Source organism: Hyla sarda, unplaced genomic scaffold (assembly GCF_029499605.1).
Source record: "Hyla sarda isolate aHylSar1 unplaced genomic scaffold, aHylSar1.hap1 scaffold_669, whole genome shotgun sequence".
NCBI lineage: Eukaryota > Metazoa > Chordata > Amphibia > Anura > Hylidae > Hyla > Hyla sarda.
In genome coordinates, this window is record NW_026610685.1 from 84,897 (window position 1) to 107,012 (window position 22,116).

The window sequence follows — 22,116 nt, forward strand, 5'->3', positions numbered from 1 at the left end:
TTAGTGTCGTCCACAATATAGTGTCTGTACCTGTGTGTGACGGTTTTCTCACAATTCTTATGTGATTTTCACCCCAATATTTCAATATACAAAATGACTGTTGTCTCAGATTTTTCCCAGCTTGCAATGCAGACTCACTAGTCAGCTGATCACAGGGAGCCTGTCTGCTTCAATGAGTGGTGCGAGCAATCTGCAACTAATGCAACAGCTGGAGGCACCCTGATTGAAAACCACACTGATTTGAATGGATGCAGCTCATTTATGCTTCAATGGGTGGGGGGTGGCTGATGTGTGGGAGAGAGGAAATGGAATTGTGGGATTTGTAGTCAAAAGAAGAAAACTCAAACAGGAAATACCAGTTCACAAAAAGCTAGCCACAGTGTAATGGTAATCTCACAACATAGCCATTTATCCCCAAGACAAGCGCAGATCCTTCCTAAGCCATGTCCATTACTGTCTGCCAGGTACCTACTAAAATCACCTTATGGGGGAGAACCCCTTTAATTTATATATGCACGACATCACAGGAAGTCATATAAGAAAGATAACACATACACGGGGAAATTTCACGCCAAAATTACTCCAAAATGAAGCAATAAGTACCATTTTGTATTGATGGGACTTTTTGATCACTTTTTATTATTATTATTATTATTATTATTTTTTTTTTTTTTTTAAGGGATATGAAGCGACCAAAAATCAGCAATTCTGGCCGTTGGTATCTTTTTCAAATTTTTTCCATTGACTGTGTGGTTTAACCTGTAGGGGACGAAGGGCGTATGGATACGCCCTTGCGTCTTGGTACTTAAGGACGAATGGCGCATCCATCGATTTGCGCCGATTCCAGGTCATTACGGGTCTATGGTGACCCAGAATAGAAGGGGGATCACGGTTGTCTAAGACAATTACGATCCCCCTGAAGGGATAGGAGTGAGGTGGCAAGAGTGACCCCTCCTATCCCTGCTATTGGTGGTCTAGACGCAACCACTAACAGCAGATCGGGGGCGGAGGGGTCTGCCAAAGTTTGGGCCCCCTGCAGAGTTAATATCTTGTACTGCCCCCTTTGACAAGTATCACAGCTTGTAAACGCTTTTTGTAGCAGCCAAGAGTCTTTCAATTCTTGTTTGAGGCATCTTTGCCCATTCTTCCTTACAAAAGTCTTCCAGTTCTTTGAGATTTCTGGGCTGTCTGTCCTGCACTGCTCTTTTAAGGTCTATCCATAGATTTTTAATTATGTTGAGGTCAGGAAATTGTGAAGGCCATGGCAAAACCTTCAGTTTACGCCTCTTGATGTAATCCCCTGTGGATTTCGAGGTGTGTTTAGGATCATTATCCATTTGTAGAAGCCATCCTCTCTTTAACTTCAGCTTTTTCACAGATAGCATCCAAAATTTGCTGAAATTTTATTGAATCCATTTTTCCTTCTACTCGTGAGATGTTCCCTGTGCTACTGGCTGCAATACAACCCCAAAGCATGATTGATCCACCCCCATGCTTAACAGTTGGACAGAGGTTCTTTTCATTAAATTCTCTTCCCCTTCTTCTCCAAACGTACCTTTGCTCATTCCGGCCAAAAAGTTAAATTTTAACTTCATCGGTCCATAGAACTTGTTTCCAAAATGCATCAGGCTTGTCTATATATTCATTTGCAAAGTTCAAACGCTGATTTTTGTGGTGAGGACGTAGAAGAGGTTTTCTTCTGATGACTCTTCCATGAAGACCATATTTGTACAAGTATCTCTTTATAGTGGAATAGTGTACCACAACTCCAGTGTCTGCAGATCTTTCTGGAGGGATTGTGCAGTCAAATGTGGGTTTTGAATTGTTTTTCTCACAATCCTGCGAGCTGTCTTGTCTGATATTTTTCTTGGTCTTCCAGATCTTGCTTTAAATTCCACTGTCCCTGATGTTCCTGACATAATTACATTCCGAACAGAGGATATTGACATCTGAAAACGTTTTGCTATCTTCTTATAGCCTTCTTATAGCCTTCTCCAGCTTTGCTTAGAAGAACCCATGGTGCTGATTGTTGGGGCAAGGTCAGATTAGTCTGGGCATTTATGAGATTGACATCACCGGGTCTTCCCAGATGATGATTGAGAACAATCCATGACACTGGCAGGTCTCGGCTTTGCAGAGGGGGCAGTACAAGATATTAACTCTGCAGGGTGCCCAAACTTTTGCAGACACCATTTTTTTGTTTTCTGTTATTTTGAAAGTGTAAATGATGGAAATAAAATGTAACTTTTGTTGACATATTATAAGAATGTCTCATCTGTCTGTCTAAGAATGTCTAATGGAATAAAAATGTTCCCTGATCCGGATAAACAGCTGGCGATGCGTCTTCCCAATGTAAAAGAAGCCGCATGGGCAGAGAATTGCGTAGACTATGTTTTTGGACTTGCAGGTTATCCACTCATATACTGTGTGATGTAGACCCTTAGACGTCACACTACCATGTTCAATTTACAGAAATGGGAATGGTTGGTGATAACTTCCTGTTTGTGGCACATTAGTATATGTGAGGGGGGAAACTTTTCAAGATTGGTGGTGACCATGGCGGCCATTTTTAAGTCGGCCATTTTGAATCCAACTTATGTTTTTTCAATAGGTAGAGGGTAATGTGACACATCAAACTTATTGGGAATTTCACAAGAAAAACAATGATGTACTTGGTTTTAACGTAACTTTATTCTTTCATGACTTATATCCACCCCACTAGCCCACCAGGGAGTATTCACAGATCCCTTTAGACACTGCCGATCTAAAGGGTTAATAGCCAGCCGCGGTGATCGCCACATGCTGGCTATTAGTGGCGACCCCCAGTTCCTGAAACCAGCTGGGAGCTGCAGAGTATGGAGTGTGCACGAGTCGGGAGCCCGCTCCATACACCCAGAGCGCCGCTGTGAGGAGAGATTTCCAAATCCATGCACCACCACGCTGGTCAGGTCCGGCCCTGCACGAGTCGGAAAAATTCACCTGCCCAGCGCCCGGAATTGAATGTTCCGGGTGTCGGGAGATTCCACATCCCTAACAGGATCAAAAATATTTTGAATCAATACTGTATCTCCAAATAAAAAATTGCGATAATCCAGTGAATCGATTTTTTTCTTACACACCAGACCATCAATGTTTGTGTCCCACAGTCTTGGAGGATCTATCCAATGTGGTTAGTGTCAGACCAATAGCGCTGGTTTTGTTTGGTAACTTCACTGTTCACATAAAAGTTTCCTCATCACTGAACAAAATCTTCTGCGGAAACTGAGGGTCCTGGTCACATTATTGTTTTGCCCATTCTGCAGCCCCTGAAACTACGGATCCTGGAAGCCTGTGATAGCATTTCTCCTGCGGTGTATATAGTAGTATATAGCAGTGTATACGGATACTGGAAGCCTGTGCTAGCATTTCTACTGCGGTGTATATAGTAGTATATAGCAGTGTATACGGATACTGAAAGCCTGTGCTAGCATTTCTCCTGCGGTATATATAGTAGTATATAGCAGTGTATACGGATACTGGAAGCCTGTGCTAGCATTTCTCCTGCGGTGTATATAGTAGTATATAGCAGTGTATACGGATACTGGAAGCCTGTGCTAGCATTTCTCCTGCGGTGTATATAGTAGTATATAGCAGTGTATACGGATACTGGAAGCCTGTGATAGCATTTCTCCTGCGGTGTATATAGTAGTGTATATAGCAGTGTATACGGATACTGGAAGCCTGTGCTAGCATTTCTCCTGCGGTGTATATAGTAGTATATAGCAGTGTATACAGATACTGGAAGCCTGTGCTAGCATTTCTCCTGCGGTGTATATAGTAGTATATAGCAGTGTATACTGGAAGCCTGTGCTAGCATTTCTCCTGCGGTGTATATAGCAGTGTATACGGATACTGGAAGCCTGTGCTAGCATTTCTCCTGCGGTGTATATAGTAGTATATAGCAGTGTATACGGATACTGGAAGCCTGTGCTAGCATTTCTCCTGCGGTGTATATAGTAGTATATAGCAGTGTATACGGATACTGGAAGCCTGTGCTAGCATTTCTCCTGCGGTGTATATAGTAGTATATAGCAGTGTATACGGATACTGGAAGCCTGTGCTAGCATTTCTCCTGCGGTGTATATAGTAGTATATAGCAGTGTATACTGGAAGCCTGTGCAGCATTTCTCCTGCGGTGTATATAGTAGTATATAGCAGTGTATACTGGAGGCCTGTGCTAGCATTTCTCCTGCGGTGTATATAGTAGTATATAGCAGTGTATACTGGAAGCCTGTGCTAGCATTTCTCCTGCGGTGTATATAGTAGTATATAGCAGTGTATACAGATATTGGAAGCCTGTGCTAGCATTTCTCCTGCTGTGTATATAGTAGTATATAGCAGTGTATACGGATACTAGAAGCCTGCGCTGGCATTTATCCTGCGGTGTATATAGTAGTATATAGCAGTGTATACGGATAATGGAAGCCTGTGCTAGCATTTCTCCTGCGGTGTATATAGTAGTATATAGCAGTATATACTGAAAACCTGTGCTAGCATTTCTCCTGCGGTGTATATAGTAGTATATAGCAGTGTATACAGATAATAGAAGCCTGCGCTGGCATTTATCCTGCGGTGTATATAGTAGTATATAGCAGTGTATACGGATAATGGAAGCCTGTGCTAGCATTTCTCCTGCGGTGTATATAATAGTATATAGCAGTGTATACTGGAAGCCTGCGCTAGCATTTCTCCTGCGGTGTATATAGTAGTATATAGCAGTGTATACTGGAAGCCTGTGCTAGCATTTCTCCTGCGGTGTATATAGTAGTATATAGCAGTGTATACAGATATTGGAAGCCTGTGCTAGCATTTCTCCTGCAGTGTATATAGTAGTATATAGCAGTGTATACAAATATTGGAAGCCTGTGCTAGCATTTCTCCTGCAGTGTATATAGTAGTATATAGCAGTGTATACAGATATTGGAAGCCTGTGCTAGCATTTCTCCTGCGGTGTATATAGTAGTATATAGCAGTGTATACTGGAAGCCTGTGCTAGCATTTCTCCTGCGGTGTATATAGTAGTATATAGCAGTGTATACAGATATTGGAAGCCTGTGCTAGCATTTCTCCTGCTGTGTATATAGTGGTATATAGCAGTGTATACGGATACTGGAAGCCTGTGCTAGCATTTCTCCTGCGGTGTATATAGTAGTATATAGCAGTGTATACAGATATTGGAAGCCTGTGCTAGCATTTCTCCTGCGGTGTATATAGTAGTATATAGCAGTGTATACAGATATTGGAAGCCTGTGCTAGCATTTCTCCTGCGGTGTATATAGTAGTATATAGCAGTGTATACGGATACTGGAAGCCTGTGCTAGCATTTCTCCTGCGGTGTATATAGTAGTATATAGCAGTATATACTGAAAACCTGTGCTAGCATTTCTCCTGCGGTGTATAGTAGTATATAGCAGTGTATACGGATACTGGTAGCCTGTGCTAGCATTTCTCCTGCGGTGTATATAGTAGTATATAGCAGTGTATACTGGAAGCCTGTGCAGCATTTCTCCTGCGGTGTATATAGTAGTATATAGCAGTGTATACGGATACTGGAAGCCTGTGCTAGCATTTCTCCTGCGGTGTATATAGTAGTATATAGCAGTGTATACGGATACTGGAAGCCTGTGCTAGCATTTCTCCTGCGGTGTATATAGTAGTGTATACAGATACTGGAAGCCTGTGCTAGCATTTCTCCAGCGGTGTATATAGTAGTATATAGCAGTGTATACTGGAAGCCTTGTCTAGCATTTCTCCTGCGGTGTATATAGTAGTATATAGCAGTGTATACTGGAAGCCTGTGCTAGCATTTCTCCTGCGGTGTATATAGTAGTATATAGCAGTGTATACGGATACTGGAAGCCTGTGCTAGCATTTCTCCTGCGGTGTATATAGTAGTATATAACAGTGTATACGGATACTGGAAGCCTGTGCTAGCATTTCTCCTGTGGTGTATATAGTAGTATATAGCAGTGTATACTGGAAGCCTGTGCTAGCATTTCTCCTGCGGTGTATATAGTAGTATATAGCAGTGTATATGGATACTGGAAGCCTGTGCTAGCATTTCTCCTGCAGTGTATATAGTGTTATAAAGCAGTGTATACAGATACTGGAAGCCTGTGCTAGCATTTCTCCTGCGGTGTATATAGTAGTATAAAGCAGTGTATACAGATACTGGAGGCCTGTGCTAGCATTTCTCCTGCGGTGTATATAGTAGTATATAGCAGTGTATACTGGAAGCCTGTGCTAGCATTTCTCCTGCGGTGTATATAGTAGTATATAGCAGTGTATACAGATACTGGAAGCCTGTGCTAGCATTTCTCCTGCGGTGTATATAGTAGTATATAGCAGTGTATACGGATACTAGAAGCCTGCGCTGGCATTTCTCCTGCGGTGTATATAGTAGTATATAGCAGTGTATACGGATACTGGAAGCCTGTGCTAGCATTTCTCCTGCGGTGTGTATATAGTAGTATATAGCAGTGTATACTGGAAGCCTGTGCTAGCATTTCTCCTGCGGTGTATATAGTAGTATATAGCAGTGTATACAGATACTGGAAGCCTGTGCTAGCATTTCTCCTGCAGTGTATATAGTAGTATATAGCAGTGTATACGGATACTAGAAGCCTGTGCTAGCATTTCTCCTGCGGTGTATATAGTAGTATATAGCAGTGTATACGGATACTGGAAGCCTGTGCTAGCATTTCTCCTGCGGTGTATATAGTAGTATATAGCAGTGTATACAGATACTGGAAGCCTGTGCTAGCATTTCTCCTGCGGTGTATATAGTAGTATATAGCAGTGTATACTGGAAGCCTGTGCTAGCATTTCTCCTGCGGTGTATATAGTAGTATATAGCAGTGTATACGGATACTGGAAGCCTGTGCTAGCATTTCTCCTGCAGTGTATATAGTAGTATATAGCAGTGTATACGGATACTGGAAGCCTGTGCTAGCATTTCTCCTGCGGTGTATATAGTAGTATATAGCAGTGTATACGGATACTGGAAGCCTGTGCTAGCATTTCTCCTGCGGTGTATATAGTAGTGTATACAGATACTGGAAGCCTGTGCTAGCATTTCTCCTGCAGTGTATATAGTAGTATATAGCAGTGTATACTGGAAGCCTTGTCTAGCATTTCTCCTGCGGTGTATATAGTAGTATATAGCAGTGTATACTGTAAGCCTGTGCTAGCATTTCTCCTGCGGTGTATATAGTAGTATATAGCAGTGTATACGGATACTGGAAGCCTGTGCTAGCATTTCTCCTGCGGTGTATATAGTAGTATATAGCAGTGTATACGGATACTGGAAGCCTGTGCTAGCATTTCTCCTGTGGTGTATATAGTAGTATATAGCAGTGTATACTGGAAGCCTGTGCTAGCATTTCTCCTGCGGTGTATATAGTAGTATATAGCAGTGTATATGGATACTGGAAGCCTGTGCTAGCATTTCTCCTGCGGTGTATATAGTAGTATATAGCAGTGTATACAGATACTGGAAGCCTGTGCTAGCATTTCTCCTGCAGTGTATATAGTGTTATAAAGCAGTGTATACAGATACTGGAAGCCTGTGCTAGCATTTCTCCTGCGGTGTATATAGTAGTATATAGCAGTGTATACTGGAAGCCTGTGCTAGCATTTCTCCTGCGGTGTATATAGTAATATATAGCAGTGTATACGGATACTGGAAGCCTGTGCTAGCATTTCTCCTGCGGTGTATATAGTAGTATATAGCAGTGTATACAGATCCTGGAAGCCTGTGCTAGCATTTCTCCTGCGGTGTATATAGTAGTATATAGAAGTGTATACGGATACTAGAAGCCTGCGCTGGCATTTCTCCTGCGGTGTATATAGTAGTATATAGCAGTGTATACGGATACTGGAAGCCTGTGCTAGCATTTCTCCTGCGGTGTGTATATAGTAGTATATAGCAGTGTATACTGGAAGCCTGTGCTAGCATTTCTCCTGCGGTGTATATAGTAGTATATAGCAGTGTATACGGATACTGGAAGCCTGTGCTAGCATTTCTCCTGCAGTGTATATAGTAGTATATAGCAGTGTATACAGATACTGGAAGTCTGTGCTAGCATTTCTCCTGCAGTGTATATAGTAGTATATAGCAGTGTATACGGATACTGGAAGCCTGTGCTAGCATTTCTCCTGCGGTGTATATAGTAGTATATAGCAGTGTATACGGATACTGGAAGCCTGTGCTAGCATTTCTCCTGCGGTGTATATAGTAGTGTATACAGATACTGGAAGCCTGTGCTAGCATTTCTCCTGCAGTGTATATAGTAGTATATAGCAGTGTATACTGGAAGCCTTGTCTAGCATTTCTCCTGCGGTGAATATAGTAGTATATAGCAGTGTATACGGATACTGGAAGCCTGTGCTAGCATTTCTCCTGCGGTGTATATAGTAGTATATAGCAGTGTATACGGATACTGGAAGCCTGTGCTAGCATTTCTCCTGCGGTGTATATAGTAGTGTATACAGATACTGGAAGCCTGTGCTAGCATTTCTCCTGCAGTGTATATAGTAGTATATAGCAGTGTATACTGGAAGCCTTGTCTAGCATTTCTCCTGCGGTGTATATAGTAGTATATAGCAGTGTATACTGTAAGCCTGTGCTAGCATTTCTCCTGCGGTGTATATAGTAGTATATAGCAGTGTATACGGATACTGGAAGCCTGTGCTAGCATTTCTCCTGCGGTGTATATAGTAGTATATAGCAGTGTATACGGATACTGGAAGCCTGTGCTAGCATTTCTCCTGTGGTGTATATAGTAGTATATAGCAGTGTATACTGGAAGCCTGTGCTAGCATTTCTCCTGCGGTGTATATAGTAGTATATAGCAGTGTATATGGATACTGGAAGCCTGTGCTAGCATTTCTCCTGCGGTGTATATAGTAGTATATAGCAGTGTATACAGATACTGGAAGCCTGTGCTAGCATTTCTCCTGCAGTGTATATAGTGTTATAAAGCAGTGTATACAGATACTGGAAGCCTGTGCTAGCATTTCTCCTGCGGTGTATATAGTAGTATATAGCAGTGTATACTGGAAGCCTGTGCTAGCATTTCTCCTGCGGTGTATATAGTAATATATAGCAGTGTATACGGATACTGGAAGCCTGTGCTAGCATTTCTCCTGCGGTGTATATAGTAGTATATAGCAGTGTATACAGATCCTGGAAGCCTGTGCTAGCATTTCTCCTGCGGTGTATATAGTAGTATATAGAAGTGTATACGGATACTAGAAGCCTGCGCTGGCATTTCTCCTGCGGTGTATATAGTAGTATATAGCAGTGTATACGGATACTGGAAGCCTGTGCTAGCATTTCTCCTGCGGTGTGTATATAGTAGTATATAGCAGTGTATACTGGAAGCCTGTGCTAGCATTTCTCCTGCGGTGTATATAGTAGTATATAGCAGTGTATACGGATACTGGAAGCCTGTGCTAGCATTTCTCCTGCAGTGTATATAGTAGTATATAGCAGTGTATACAGATACTGGAAGTCTGTGCTAGCATTTCTCCTGCAGTGTATATAGTAGTATATAGCAGTGTATACGGATACTGGAAGCCTGTGCTAGCATTTCTCCTGCGGTGTATATAGTAGTATAAAGCAGTGTATACGGATACTGGAAGCCTGTGCTAGCATTTCTCCTGCGGTGTATATAGTAGTGTATACAGATACTGGAAGCCTGTGCTAGCATTTCTCCTGCAGTGTATATAGTAGTATATAGCAGTGTATACTGGAAGCCTTGTCTAGCATTTCTCCTGCGGTGTATATAGTAGTATATAGCAGTGTATACGGATACTGGAAGCCTGTGCTAGCATTTCTCCTGCGGTGTATATAGTAGTATATAGCAGTGTATACGGATACTGGAAGCCTGTGCTAGCATTTCTCCTGTGGTGTATATAGTAGTATATAGCAGTGTATACTGGAAGCCTGTGCTAGCATTTCTCCTGCGGTGTATATAGTAGTATATAGCAGTGTATATGGATACTGGAAGCCTGTGCTAGCATTTCTCCTGCGGTGTATATAGTAGTATATAGCAGTGTATATGGATACTGGAAGCCTGTGCTAGCATTTCTCCTGCGGTGTATATAGCAGTATATAGCAGTGTATACGGATACTGGAAGCCTGTGCTAGCATTTCTCCTGTGGTGTATATAGTAGTATAAAGCAGTGTATACAGATACTGGAAGCCTGTGCTAGCATTTCTCCTGCGGTGTATATAGTAGTATATAGCAGTGTATACTGGAAGCCTGTGCTAGCATTTCTCCTGCGGTGTATATAGTAATATATAGCAGTGTATACGGATACTAGAAGCCTGCGCTGGCATTTCTCCTGCGGTGTATATAGTAGTATATAGCAGTGTATACGAATACTGGAAGCCTGTGCTAGCATTTCTCCTGTGGTGTATATAGTAGTATATAGCAGTAAATACGGATACTGGAAGCCTGTGCTAGCATTTCTCCTGCGGTGTATATAGTAGTATATAGCAGTGTATACTGGAAGCCTGTGCTAGCATTTCTCCTGCGGTGTATATAGCAGTGTATACTGGAAGCCTGTGGTAGCATTTCTCCTGCGGTGTATATAGTAGTATATAGCAGTGTATACTGGAAGCCTGTGCTAGCATTTCTCCTGCGGTGTATATAGTAGTATATAGCAGTGTATACTGGAAGCCTGTGCTAGCATTTCTCCTGCGGTGTATATAGTAGTATATAGCAGTGTATACGGATACTGGAAGCCTGTGCTAACATTTCTCCTGCAGTGTATATAGTAGTATATAGCAGTGTATACAGATACTGGAAGTCTGTGCTAGCATTTCTCCTGCGGTGTATATAGTAGTATATAGTAGTATATAGATACTGGAAGCCTGTGCTAGCATTTCTCCTGCGGTGTATATAGTAGTATATAGCAGTGTATACGGATACTGGAGGCCTGTGATATCATTTCTCCTGCGGTGTATATAGTGTTATAAAGCAGTGTATACAGATACTGGAGGCCTGTGCTAGCATTTCTCCTGCGGTGTATATAGTAGTATATAGCAGTGTATACGGATACTGGAAGCCTGTGCTGGTATTTCTCCTGCGGTGTATATAGTAGTATATAGCAGTGTATACTGGAAGCCTGTGCTAGCATTTCTCCTGCGGTGTATATAGTAGTATATAGCAGTGTATACGGATACTGGAGGCCTGTGCTAGCATTTCTCCTGCGGTGTATATAGTAGTATATAGCAGTGTATACGGATACTGGAAGCCTGTGCTGGCATTTCTCATGCGGTGTATATAGTAGTATATAGCAGTGTATACGGATACTGGAGGCCTGTGCTAGCATTTCTCCTGCGGTGTATATAGTAGTATATAGCAGTGTATACAGATACTGGAAGCCTGTGCTAGCATTTCTCCTGCGGTGTATATAGTAGTATATAGCGGTGTATACGGATACTGGAGGCCTGTGCTAGCATTTCTCCTGCGGTGTATATAGTAGTATATAGCAGTGTATACGGATACTGGAGGCCTGTGCTAGCATTTCTCCTGCGGTGTATATAGTAGTATATAGCAGTGTATACTGAAGCCTGTGCTAGCATTTCTCCTGCAGTGTATATAGTAGTATATAGCAGTGTATACGGATACTGGAAGCCTGTGCTAGCATTTCTCCTGCGGTGTATATAAAAGTATATAGCAGTGTATACTGGAAGCCTGTGCTAGCATTTCTCCTGCGGTGTATATAGTAGTATATAGCAGTTTATACGGATACTGGAAGCCTGTGCTAGCATTTCTCCTGCGGTGTATATAGTAGTATATAGCAGTGTATACTGGAAGCCTGTGCTAGCATTTCTCCTGCGGTGTATATAGTAGTATATTGGTCTGTGGCGGGATGTGTCCGGGGGTATGTGTATATAATAAGGTGTATATAATATATAGAGTAGCTCCTCCTGTCACTGACTGATATGTGTATATAATAAGGTGTATATAATATATAGAATAGCTCCTCCTGTCACTGACTGATATGTGTATATAATATATAGAGTAGCTCCTCCTGTCGCTGACTGATATGTGTATTATACAGGTCTCAGGCGGGATGTTTCCGGGGGTATGTGTATATAATATATAGAGTAGCTCCTCCTGTCGCTGACTGATATATATGTGTATTATACAGGTCTCAGGCGGGATGTTTCCGGGGGTATGTGTATATAATAAGGTGTATATAATATATAGAGTAGCTCCTCCTGTCACTCACTGATATATATGTGTATTATACAGGTCTCAGGCGGGATGTTTCCGGGGGTATGTGTATATAATATATAGAGTAGCTCCTCCTGTCACTGACTGATATGTGTATATAAAATATAGAGTAGCTCCTCCTGTCGCTGACTGATATATATGTGTATTATACAGGTCTCAGGCGGGATGTTTCCGGGGGTATGTGTATATAATATATAGAGTAGCTCCTCCTGTCACTGACTGATATGTGTATATAATATATAGAGTAGCTCCTCCTGTCACTGACTGATATGTGTATATAATATATAGAGTAGCTCCTCCTGTCACTGACTGATATGTGTATATAATATATAGAGTAGCTCCTCCTGTCGCTGACTGATATGTGTGTATTATATAGGTCTCAGGCGGGATGTTTCCGGGGGTGTGTGTATATAATATATAGAGTAGCTCCTCCTGTCGCTGACTGATATGTGTATATAATATATAGAGTAGCTCCTCCTGTCGCTGACTGATATATATGTGTATTATACAGGTCTCAGGCGGGATGTGTCCGGGGGTATGTGTATATAATGTGTATATAATATATAGAGTAGCTCCTCCTGTCGCTGACTGATATGTGTATATAATATATAGAGTAGCTCCTCCTGTCACTGACTGATATATATGTGTATTATATAGGTCTCAGGCGGGATGTTTCCGGGGATATGTGTATATAATATATAGAGTAGCTCCTCCTGTCGCTGACTGATATATATGTGTATTATACAGGTCTCAGGCGGGATGTTTCCGGGGGTATGTGTATATAATATATAGAGTAGCTCCTCCTGTCGCTGACTGATATGTGTATATAATATATAGAGTAGCTCCTCCTGTCACTGACTGATATGTGTATATAATATATAGAGTAGCTCCTCCTGTCACTGACTGATATGTGTGTATTATACAGGTCTCAGGCGGGATGTTTCCGGGGGTGTGTGTATATAATATATAGAGTAGCTCCTCCTGTCACTGACTGATATGTGTATATAATATATAGAGTAGCTCCTCCTGTCACTGACTGATATGTGTATATAATATATAGAGTAGCTCCTCCTGTCACTGACTGATATATATGTGTATTATACAGGTCTCAGGCGGGATGTTTCCGGGGGTATGTGTATATAATATATAGAGTAGCTCCTCCTGTCGCTGACTGATATGTGTATATAATATATAGAGTAGCTCCTCCTGTCACTGACTGATATATATGTGTATTATACAGGTCTCAGGCGGGATGTTTCCGGGGGTATGTGTATATAATATATAGAGTAGCTCCTCCTGTCACTGACTGATATGTGTATATAATATATAGAGTAGCTCCTCCTGTCACTGACTGATATGTGTATATAATATATAGAGTAGCTCCTCCTGTCGCTGACTGATATATGTGTGTATTATACAGGTCTCAGGCGGGATGTTTCCGGGGGTGTGTGTATATAATATATAGAGTAGCTCCTCCTGTCACTGACTGATATGTGTATAATATATATAGAGTAGCTCCTCCTGTCACTGACTGATATGTGTATATAATATATAGAGTAGCTCCTCCTGTCACTGACTGATATATATGTGTATTATACAGGTCTCAGGCGGGATGTTTCCGGGGGTATGTGTATATAATATATAGAGTAGCTCCTCCTGTCACTGACTGATATGTGTATATAATATATAGAGTAGCTCCTCCTGTCACTGACTGATATGTGTGTATTATACAGGTCTCAGGCGGGATGTTTCCGGGGGTATGTGTATATAATATATAGAGTAGCTCCTCCTGTCACTGACTGATATGTGTATATAATATATAGAGTAGCTCCTCCTGTCACTGACTGATATGTGTGTATTATACAGGTCTCAGGCGGGATGTTTCCGGGGGTATGTGTATATAATATATAGAGTAGCTCCTCCTGTCACTGACTGATATGTGTATATAATATATAGAGTAGCTCCTCCTGTCACTGACTGATATGTGTGTATTATACAGGTCTCAGGCGGGATGTTTCCGGGGGTATGTGTATATAATATATAGAGTAGCTCCTCCTGTCACTGACTGATATGTGTATATAATATATAGAGTAGCTCCTCCTGTCACTGACTGATATGTGTGTATTATACAGGTCTCAGGCGGGATGTTTCCGGGGGTGTGTGTATATAATATATAGAGTAGCTCCTCCTGTCACTGACTGATATGTGTATATAATATATAGAGTAGCTCCTCCTGTCACTGACTGATATGTGTATAATATATATAGAGTAGCTCCTCCTGTCACTGACTGATATGTGTATATAATATATAGAGTAGCTCCTCCTGTCACTGACTGATATATATGTGTATTATACAGGTCTCAGGCGGGATGTTTCCGGGGGTATGTGTATATAATATATAGAGTAGCTCCTCCTGTCACTGACTGATATGTGTATATAATATATAGAGTAGCTCCTCCTGTCACTGACTGATATGTGTGTATTATACAGGTCTCAGGCGGGATGTTTCCGGGGGTGTGTGTATATAATATATAGAGTAGCTCCTCCTGTCACTGACTGATATGTGTATATAATATATAGAGTAGCTCCTCCTGTCACTGACTGATATGTGTGTATTATACAGGTCTCAGGCGGGATGTTTCCGGGGGTGTGTGTATATAATATATAGAGTAGCTCCTCCTGTCACTGACTGATATGTGTATATAATATATAGAGTAGCTCCTCCTGTCACTGACTGATATGTGTATAATATATATAGAGTAGCTCCTCCTGTCACTGACTGATATGTGTATATAATATATAGAGTAGCTCCTCCTGTCACTGACTGATATATATGTGTATTATACAGGTCTCAGGCGGGATGTTTCCGGGGGTATGTGTATATAATATATAGAGTAGCTCCTCCTGTCACTGACTGATATGTGTATATAATATATAGAGTAGCTCCTCCTGTCACTGACTGATATGTGTGTATTATACAGGTCTCAGGCGGGATGTTTCCGGGGGTGTGTGTATATAATATATAGAGTAGCTCCTCCTGTCACTGACTGATATGTGTATATAATATATAGAGTAGCTCCTCCTGTCACTGACTGATATGTGTGTATTATACAGGTCTCAGGCGGGATGTTTCCGGGGGTATGCTCACACCGCAGAGGTAATCTCCATCTCGTGCCCCTCGTTGCCCCTTTATGTTTCTTCTCCTTTTTCTTACTCTGTTTCTGAAATTCTTCTTTAGACTGTGGTGGAAAAAGATGGCGTCTCTGCGTCTGCGGCGGCTTCGGAACACGCCCATGTGACCCAGAAGAGCGCGCCGGTAGGTTTGTCCCACACGTCGTCGTCTTTTAGACACTTCTTATACTGTGAGCCTCTGTATAAGGAGTCCATGGAGCTTATATATAATACATGATCATGTGACCTCCTGAGATGGATATCCATATATATATTACATGATCATGTGACCTCCTGTGATGGATATCCATATATATATTACATGATCATGTGACCTCCTGTGATGGATATCCATATATATATATAATACATGATCATGTGACCTCCTGTGATGGATATCCATATATATATTACATGATCATGTGGCCTCCTGTGATGGATATCCATATATATATATATAATGCATGATCATGTGACCTCCTGTGATGGATATCCATATATATATATATATATATATATAATACATGATCATGTGACCTCCTGTGATGGATATCCATATATATATTACATGATCATGTGACCTCCTGTGATGGATATCCATATATATGTATATATATATATAATACATGATCATGTGACCTCCTGTGATGGATATCCATATGTATATATTACATGATCATGTGACCTCCTGTGATGGATATCCATATATATATATATATATATAATACATGATCATGTGACCTCCTGTGATGGATATCTATATATATATATATATATAATACATGATCATGTGACCTCCTGTGATGGATATCCATATATATATATAATACATGATCATGTGACCTCCTGTGATGGATATCCATATAATACATGATCATGTGACCTCCTGTGATGGATATCCATATATATATATAATACATGATCTTGTGACCTCCTGTGATGGATATACATATATATATATATAATACATGATCATGTGACCTCCTGTGATGGATATCCATATATATATATAATACATGATCATGTGACCTCCTGTGATGGATATACATATATATATATAATACATGATCATGTGACCTCCTGTGATGGATATCCATATATATATATATATAATGCATGATCATGTGACCTCCTGTGATGGATATCCATATATATATATATTACATGATCATGTGACCTCCTGTGATGAATATCCATATATATAATACATGATCATGTGACCTCCTGTGATGGATATCCATATATATATTACATGATCATGTGACCTCCTGTGATGAATATCCATATATATATAATACATGATCATGTGACCTCCTGTGATGGATATCCATATATATATAATACATGATCATGTGACCTCCTGTGATGGATATCCATATATATATATATATTACATGATCATGTGACCTCCTGTGATGGATATCCATATATATATATATAATACATGATCATGTGACCTCCTGTGATGGATATCCATATATATATATATAATACATGATCATGTGACCTCCTGTAATGGATATCCATATATATATATATAATGCATGATCATGTGACCTCCTGTAATGGATATCCATATATATATATATTACATGATCATGTGACCTCCTGTGATGGATATCCATATATATATATATATATAATACATGATCATGTGACCTCCTGTGATGGATATCCATATATATATAATACATGATCATGTGACCTCCTGTGATGGATATCCATATATATAATAGATGATCATGTGACCTCCTGTGATGGATATCCATATATATAATACATGATCATGTGACCTCCTGTGATGGATATCCATATATATATTACATGATCATGTGACCTCCTGTAATGGATATCCATATATATATATATAATACATGATCATGTGACCTTCTGTGATGGATATCCATATATATATAATACATGATCATGTGACCTCCTGTGATGGATATCCATATATATATATATATATATTATATATATATATATAATGCATGATCATGTGACCTCCTGTGATGGATATCCATATATATATAATACATGATCATGTGACCTCCTGTGATGGATATCCATATATATAATACATGATCATGTGACCTCCTGTGATGGATATCCATATATATATAATACATGATCATGTGACCTCCTGTGATGGATATCCATATATATATATAATAGATGATCATGTGACCTCCTGTGATGGATATCTATATAATATATATATATATAATACATGATCATGTGACCTCCTGTGATGGATATCCATATATATATAATACATGATCATGTGACCTCCTGTGATGGATATCCATATATATATTACATGATCATGTGACCTCCTGTGATGGATATCCATATATATATTACATGATCATGTGACCTCCTGTGATGGATATCCATATATATATAATGCATGATCATGTGACCTCCTGTGATGGATATCCATATATATATATAATACATGATCATGTGACCTCCTGTGATGGATATCCATATATATAATACATGATCATGTGACCTCCTGTGATGGATATCCATATATATATATATATATATATATATATATATAATGCATGATCATGTGACCTCCTGTGATGGATATCCATATATATAATGCATGATCATGTGACCTCCTGTGATGGATATCCATATATATAATACATGATCATGTGACCTCCTGTGATGGATATCCATATATATATATATTACATGATCATGTGACCTCCTGTGATGGATATCCATATATATATATATATATATATATATAATACATGATCATGTGACCTCCTGTGATGGATATCCATATATATATATATAATACATGATCATGTGACCTCCTGTGATGGATATACATATATATATAATACATGATCATGTGACCTCCTGTGATGGATATCCATATATATATATATATTACATGATCATGTGACCTCCTGTGATGGATATCCATATATATATATATAATACATGATCATGTGACCTCCTGTGATGGATATCCATACATATATATATATATATATATATATATATATATATATAATGCATGATCATGTGACCTCCTGTGATGGATATCCATATATATATATATATATTTATATATATATAATACATGATCATGTGACCTCCTGTGATGGATATCCATATATATATATTACATGATCATGTGACCTCCTGTGATGGATATCCATATATATATATATATATATAATACATGATCATGTGGCCTCCTGTGATGGATATCCATATATATATAATACATGATCATGTGACCTCCTGTGATGGATATCCATATATATATATATATAATGCATGATCATGTGACCTCCTGTGATGGATATCCATATATATATATATATATATATATATATATATATATAATACATGATCATGTGACCTCCTGTGATGGATATCCATATATATATATATATATATATATATATATATATATATATATATTACATGATCATGTGACCTCCTGTGATGGATATCCATATATATATATTACATGATCATGTGACCTCCTGTGATGAATATCCATATATATAATACATGATAATGTGACCTCCTGTGATGAATATCCATATATATAATACATGATCATGTGACCTCCTGTGATGGATATCCATATACATATATATATAATACATGATCATGTGACCTCCTGTGATGGATATCCATATATATATAATACATGATCATGTGACCTCCTGTGATGGATATCCATATATATATTACATGATCATGTGACCTCCTGTGATGAATATCCATATATATAAATACATGATCATGTGACCTCCTGTGATGGATATCCATATATATATTACATGATCATGTGACCTCCTGTGATGGATATCCATATATATATATTAATACATGATCATGTGACCTCCTGTGATGGATATCCATATATATATAAATACATGATCATGTGACCTCCTGTGATGGATATCCATATATATATTACATGATCATGTGACCTCCTGTGATGGATATCCATATATATATATATATATATATATATATAATACATGATCATGTGACCTCCTGTGATGGATATCCATATATATAATATCTACAGAGGAGACTTCCCCCATTATGGAGTATGGTTGCAGAATGTTGTCCCGTATGGTCCTCCCTCACGTGTGTTGTGTACAGCAGCTTAGTCCTCACTGCTCACCGACCGCTGCTCTGGTCCTTCTCACCTCTAGGAATCTCTATCGTTTGCGGTGGGGATGTTCAGTGGGCTGATCCATACTCAACAAGTCTTCCCATATCCATCAGGTGAGATACCAAGAAGAGGGTGACTCCCACCGACTCTTCATCTACCCACATGGGCCGGAGCAGAGTCCTACATCTTGTGTGTCCTCTGTCTGTGCCTGTGTCCTCCATCTTGTGTGTCCTCCATCTTGTGTGTCCTCCATCTTGTGTGTCCTCCATCTTGTGTGTCCTCTGTCTGTACCTGTGTCCTCCATCTTGTGTGTCCTCTGTCTGTGCTCGTGTGTCCTCAATCTTGTGTGTCCTCTGTCTGTGCTCGTGTGTCCTCCATCTTGTGTATACTCTCTGTGCTTGTCCTCCATCTTGTGTGTCCTCTGTCTGTGCTCGTGTGTCCTCCATCTTGTGTGTACTCTCTGTGCTTGTGTCCTCCATCTTGTGTGTCCTCTGTCTGTGCTCGTGTGTCCTCCATCTTGTGTGTCCTCTGTCTGTGCTCGTGTGTCCTCCATCTTGTGTGTACTCTCTGTGCTTGTGTCCTCCATCTTGTGTGTCCTCTGTCTGTGCTTGTGTCCTCCATCTTGTGTGTCCTCTGTCTGTGCTCGTGTGTCCTCCATCTTGTGTGTCCTCCATCTTGTGTGTCCTCTGTCTGTGCTCGTGTGTCCTCCATCTTGTGTGTACTCTCTGTGCTTGTGTCCTCCATCTTGTGTGTCCTCTGTCTGTGCTTGTGTCCTCCATCTTGTGTGTCCTCTGTCTGTGCTCGTGTGTCCTCCATCTTGTGTATACTCTCTGTGCTTGTCCTCCATCTTGTGTGTCCTCTGTCTGTGCTCGTGTGTCCTCCATCTTGTGTGTACTCTCTGTGCTTGTGTCCTCCATCTTGTGTGTCCTCTGTCTGTGCTCGTGTGTCCTCCATCTTGTGTGTCCTCTGTCTTTGCTTGTGTGTCCTCCATCTTGTGGGTCCTCTGTCTGTACCTGTGTCATCTGTCTGTGCTCGTGTGTCCTCCATCTTGTGTATACTCTCTGTGCTTGTCCTCCATCTTGTGTGTCCTCTGTCTGTGCTCGTGTGTCCTCCATCTTGTGTGTCCTCTGTCTGTGCTTGTGTGTCCTCCATCTTGTGGGTCCTCTGTCTGTACCTGTGTCCTCTGTCTGTGCTCGTGTGTCCTCCATCTTGTGTATACTCTCTGTGCTTGTCCTCCATCTTGTGTATACTCTCTGTGCTTGTCCTCCATCTTGTGTGTCCTCTGTCTGTGCTCGTGTGTCCTCCATCTTGTGTGTCCTCTGTCTGTACCTGTGTCCTCCATCTTGTGTGTCCTCTGTCTGTGCTTGTGTGTCCTCCATCTTGTGTGTCCTCTGTCTATGCTCGTGTCCTGCGGGGTCACTTTCTATCTTTTACCTACAGTGTTGAGTGAGGAGCAGTCTCAATTCCTTAGCGAGCTAGTCGGACCTGTGTCACGTTTCTTCAAGGTGAGCAAAACATGATCTCGATATGATGGACTGATGAAGGGAATCGGAGAGGAGAAGGGGGAGGGGACATAGGACATGAGGAGAAGGGGGAGGGGATATGAGGAGAAGGGAGGAGAGGACATAGGACGTGATGAGAAGGGGGAGGGGACATAGGACATGAGGAGAAGGGAGGAGAGGACATAGGACATGAGGAGAAGGGGGAGGAGAGGACATAGGACGTGAGGAGAAGGGAGGAGAGGACATAGGACGTGAGGAGAAGGGAGGAGAGGACATAGGACATGAGGAGAAGGGGGAGGGGACATAGGACATGAGGAGAAGGGAGGAGAGGACATAGGACATGAGGAGAAGGGGGAGGAGAGGACATAGGACGTGAGGAGAAGGGAGGAGAGGACATAGGACGTGATGAGAAGGGGGAGGGGACATAGGAAATGAGGAGAAGGGAGGAGAGGACATAGGACGTGAGGAGAAGGGGGAGGGGACATAGGACATGAGGAGAAGGGAGGAGAGGACATAGGACATGAGGAGAAGGGGGAGGAGAGGACATAGGACGTGAGGAGAAGGGAGGAGAGGACATAGGACGTGAGGAGAAGGGAGGAGAGGACATAGGACGTGAGGAGAAGGGAGGAGAGGACATAGGACGTGAGGAGAAGGGGGAGGGGATATGAGGAGAAGGGAGGAGAGGACATAGGACGTGAGGAGAAGGGAGGAGAGGACATAGGACGTGAGGAGAAGGGAGGAGAGGACATAGGACGTGAGGAGAAGGGAGGAGAGGACATAGGACGTGAGGAGAAGGGGGAGGGGATATGAGGAGAAGGGAGGAGAGGACATAGGACGTGAGGAGAAGGGAGGAGAGGACATAGGACGTGAGGAGAAGGGGGAGGAGAGGACATAGGACGTGAGGAGAAGGGGGAGGAGAGGACATAGGACATGAGGAGAAGGGGGAGGAGAGGACATAGGACATGAGGAGGGGGATGAGAGGACA

General features: G+C 41.1%; 1 protein-coding gene across 2 annotated transcripts in view; it reads left to right on the plus strand.

The window, feature by feature from the left end:
• ACADVL (acyl-CoA dehydrogenase very long chain) overlaps window positions 1–22,116 on the plus strand; it is a 49,502-nt gene that overhangs the window by 19,342 nt on the left and 8,044 nt on the right. For both annotated transcript variants that reach the window (XM_056554320.1, XM_056554321.1), the window contains exons 2-5: window positions 15,408–15,450; window positions 15,532–15,609; window positions 19,670–19,742; window positions 21,070–21,134. In XM_056554320.1, coding sequence (XP_056410295.1) covers window positions 15,408–15,450; window positions 15,532–15,609; window positions 19,670–19,742; window positions 21,070–21,134 — 259 coding nt within the window. The remainder of the gene's footprint in view (window positions 1–15,407; window positions 15,451–15,531; window positions 15,610–19,669; window positions 19,743–21,069; window positions 21,135–22,116) is intronic.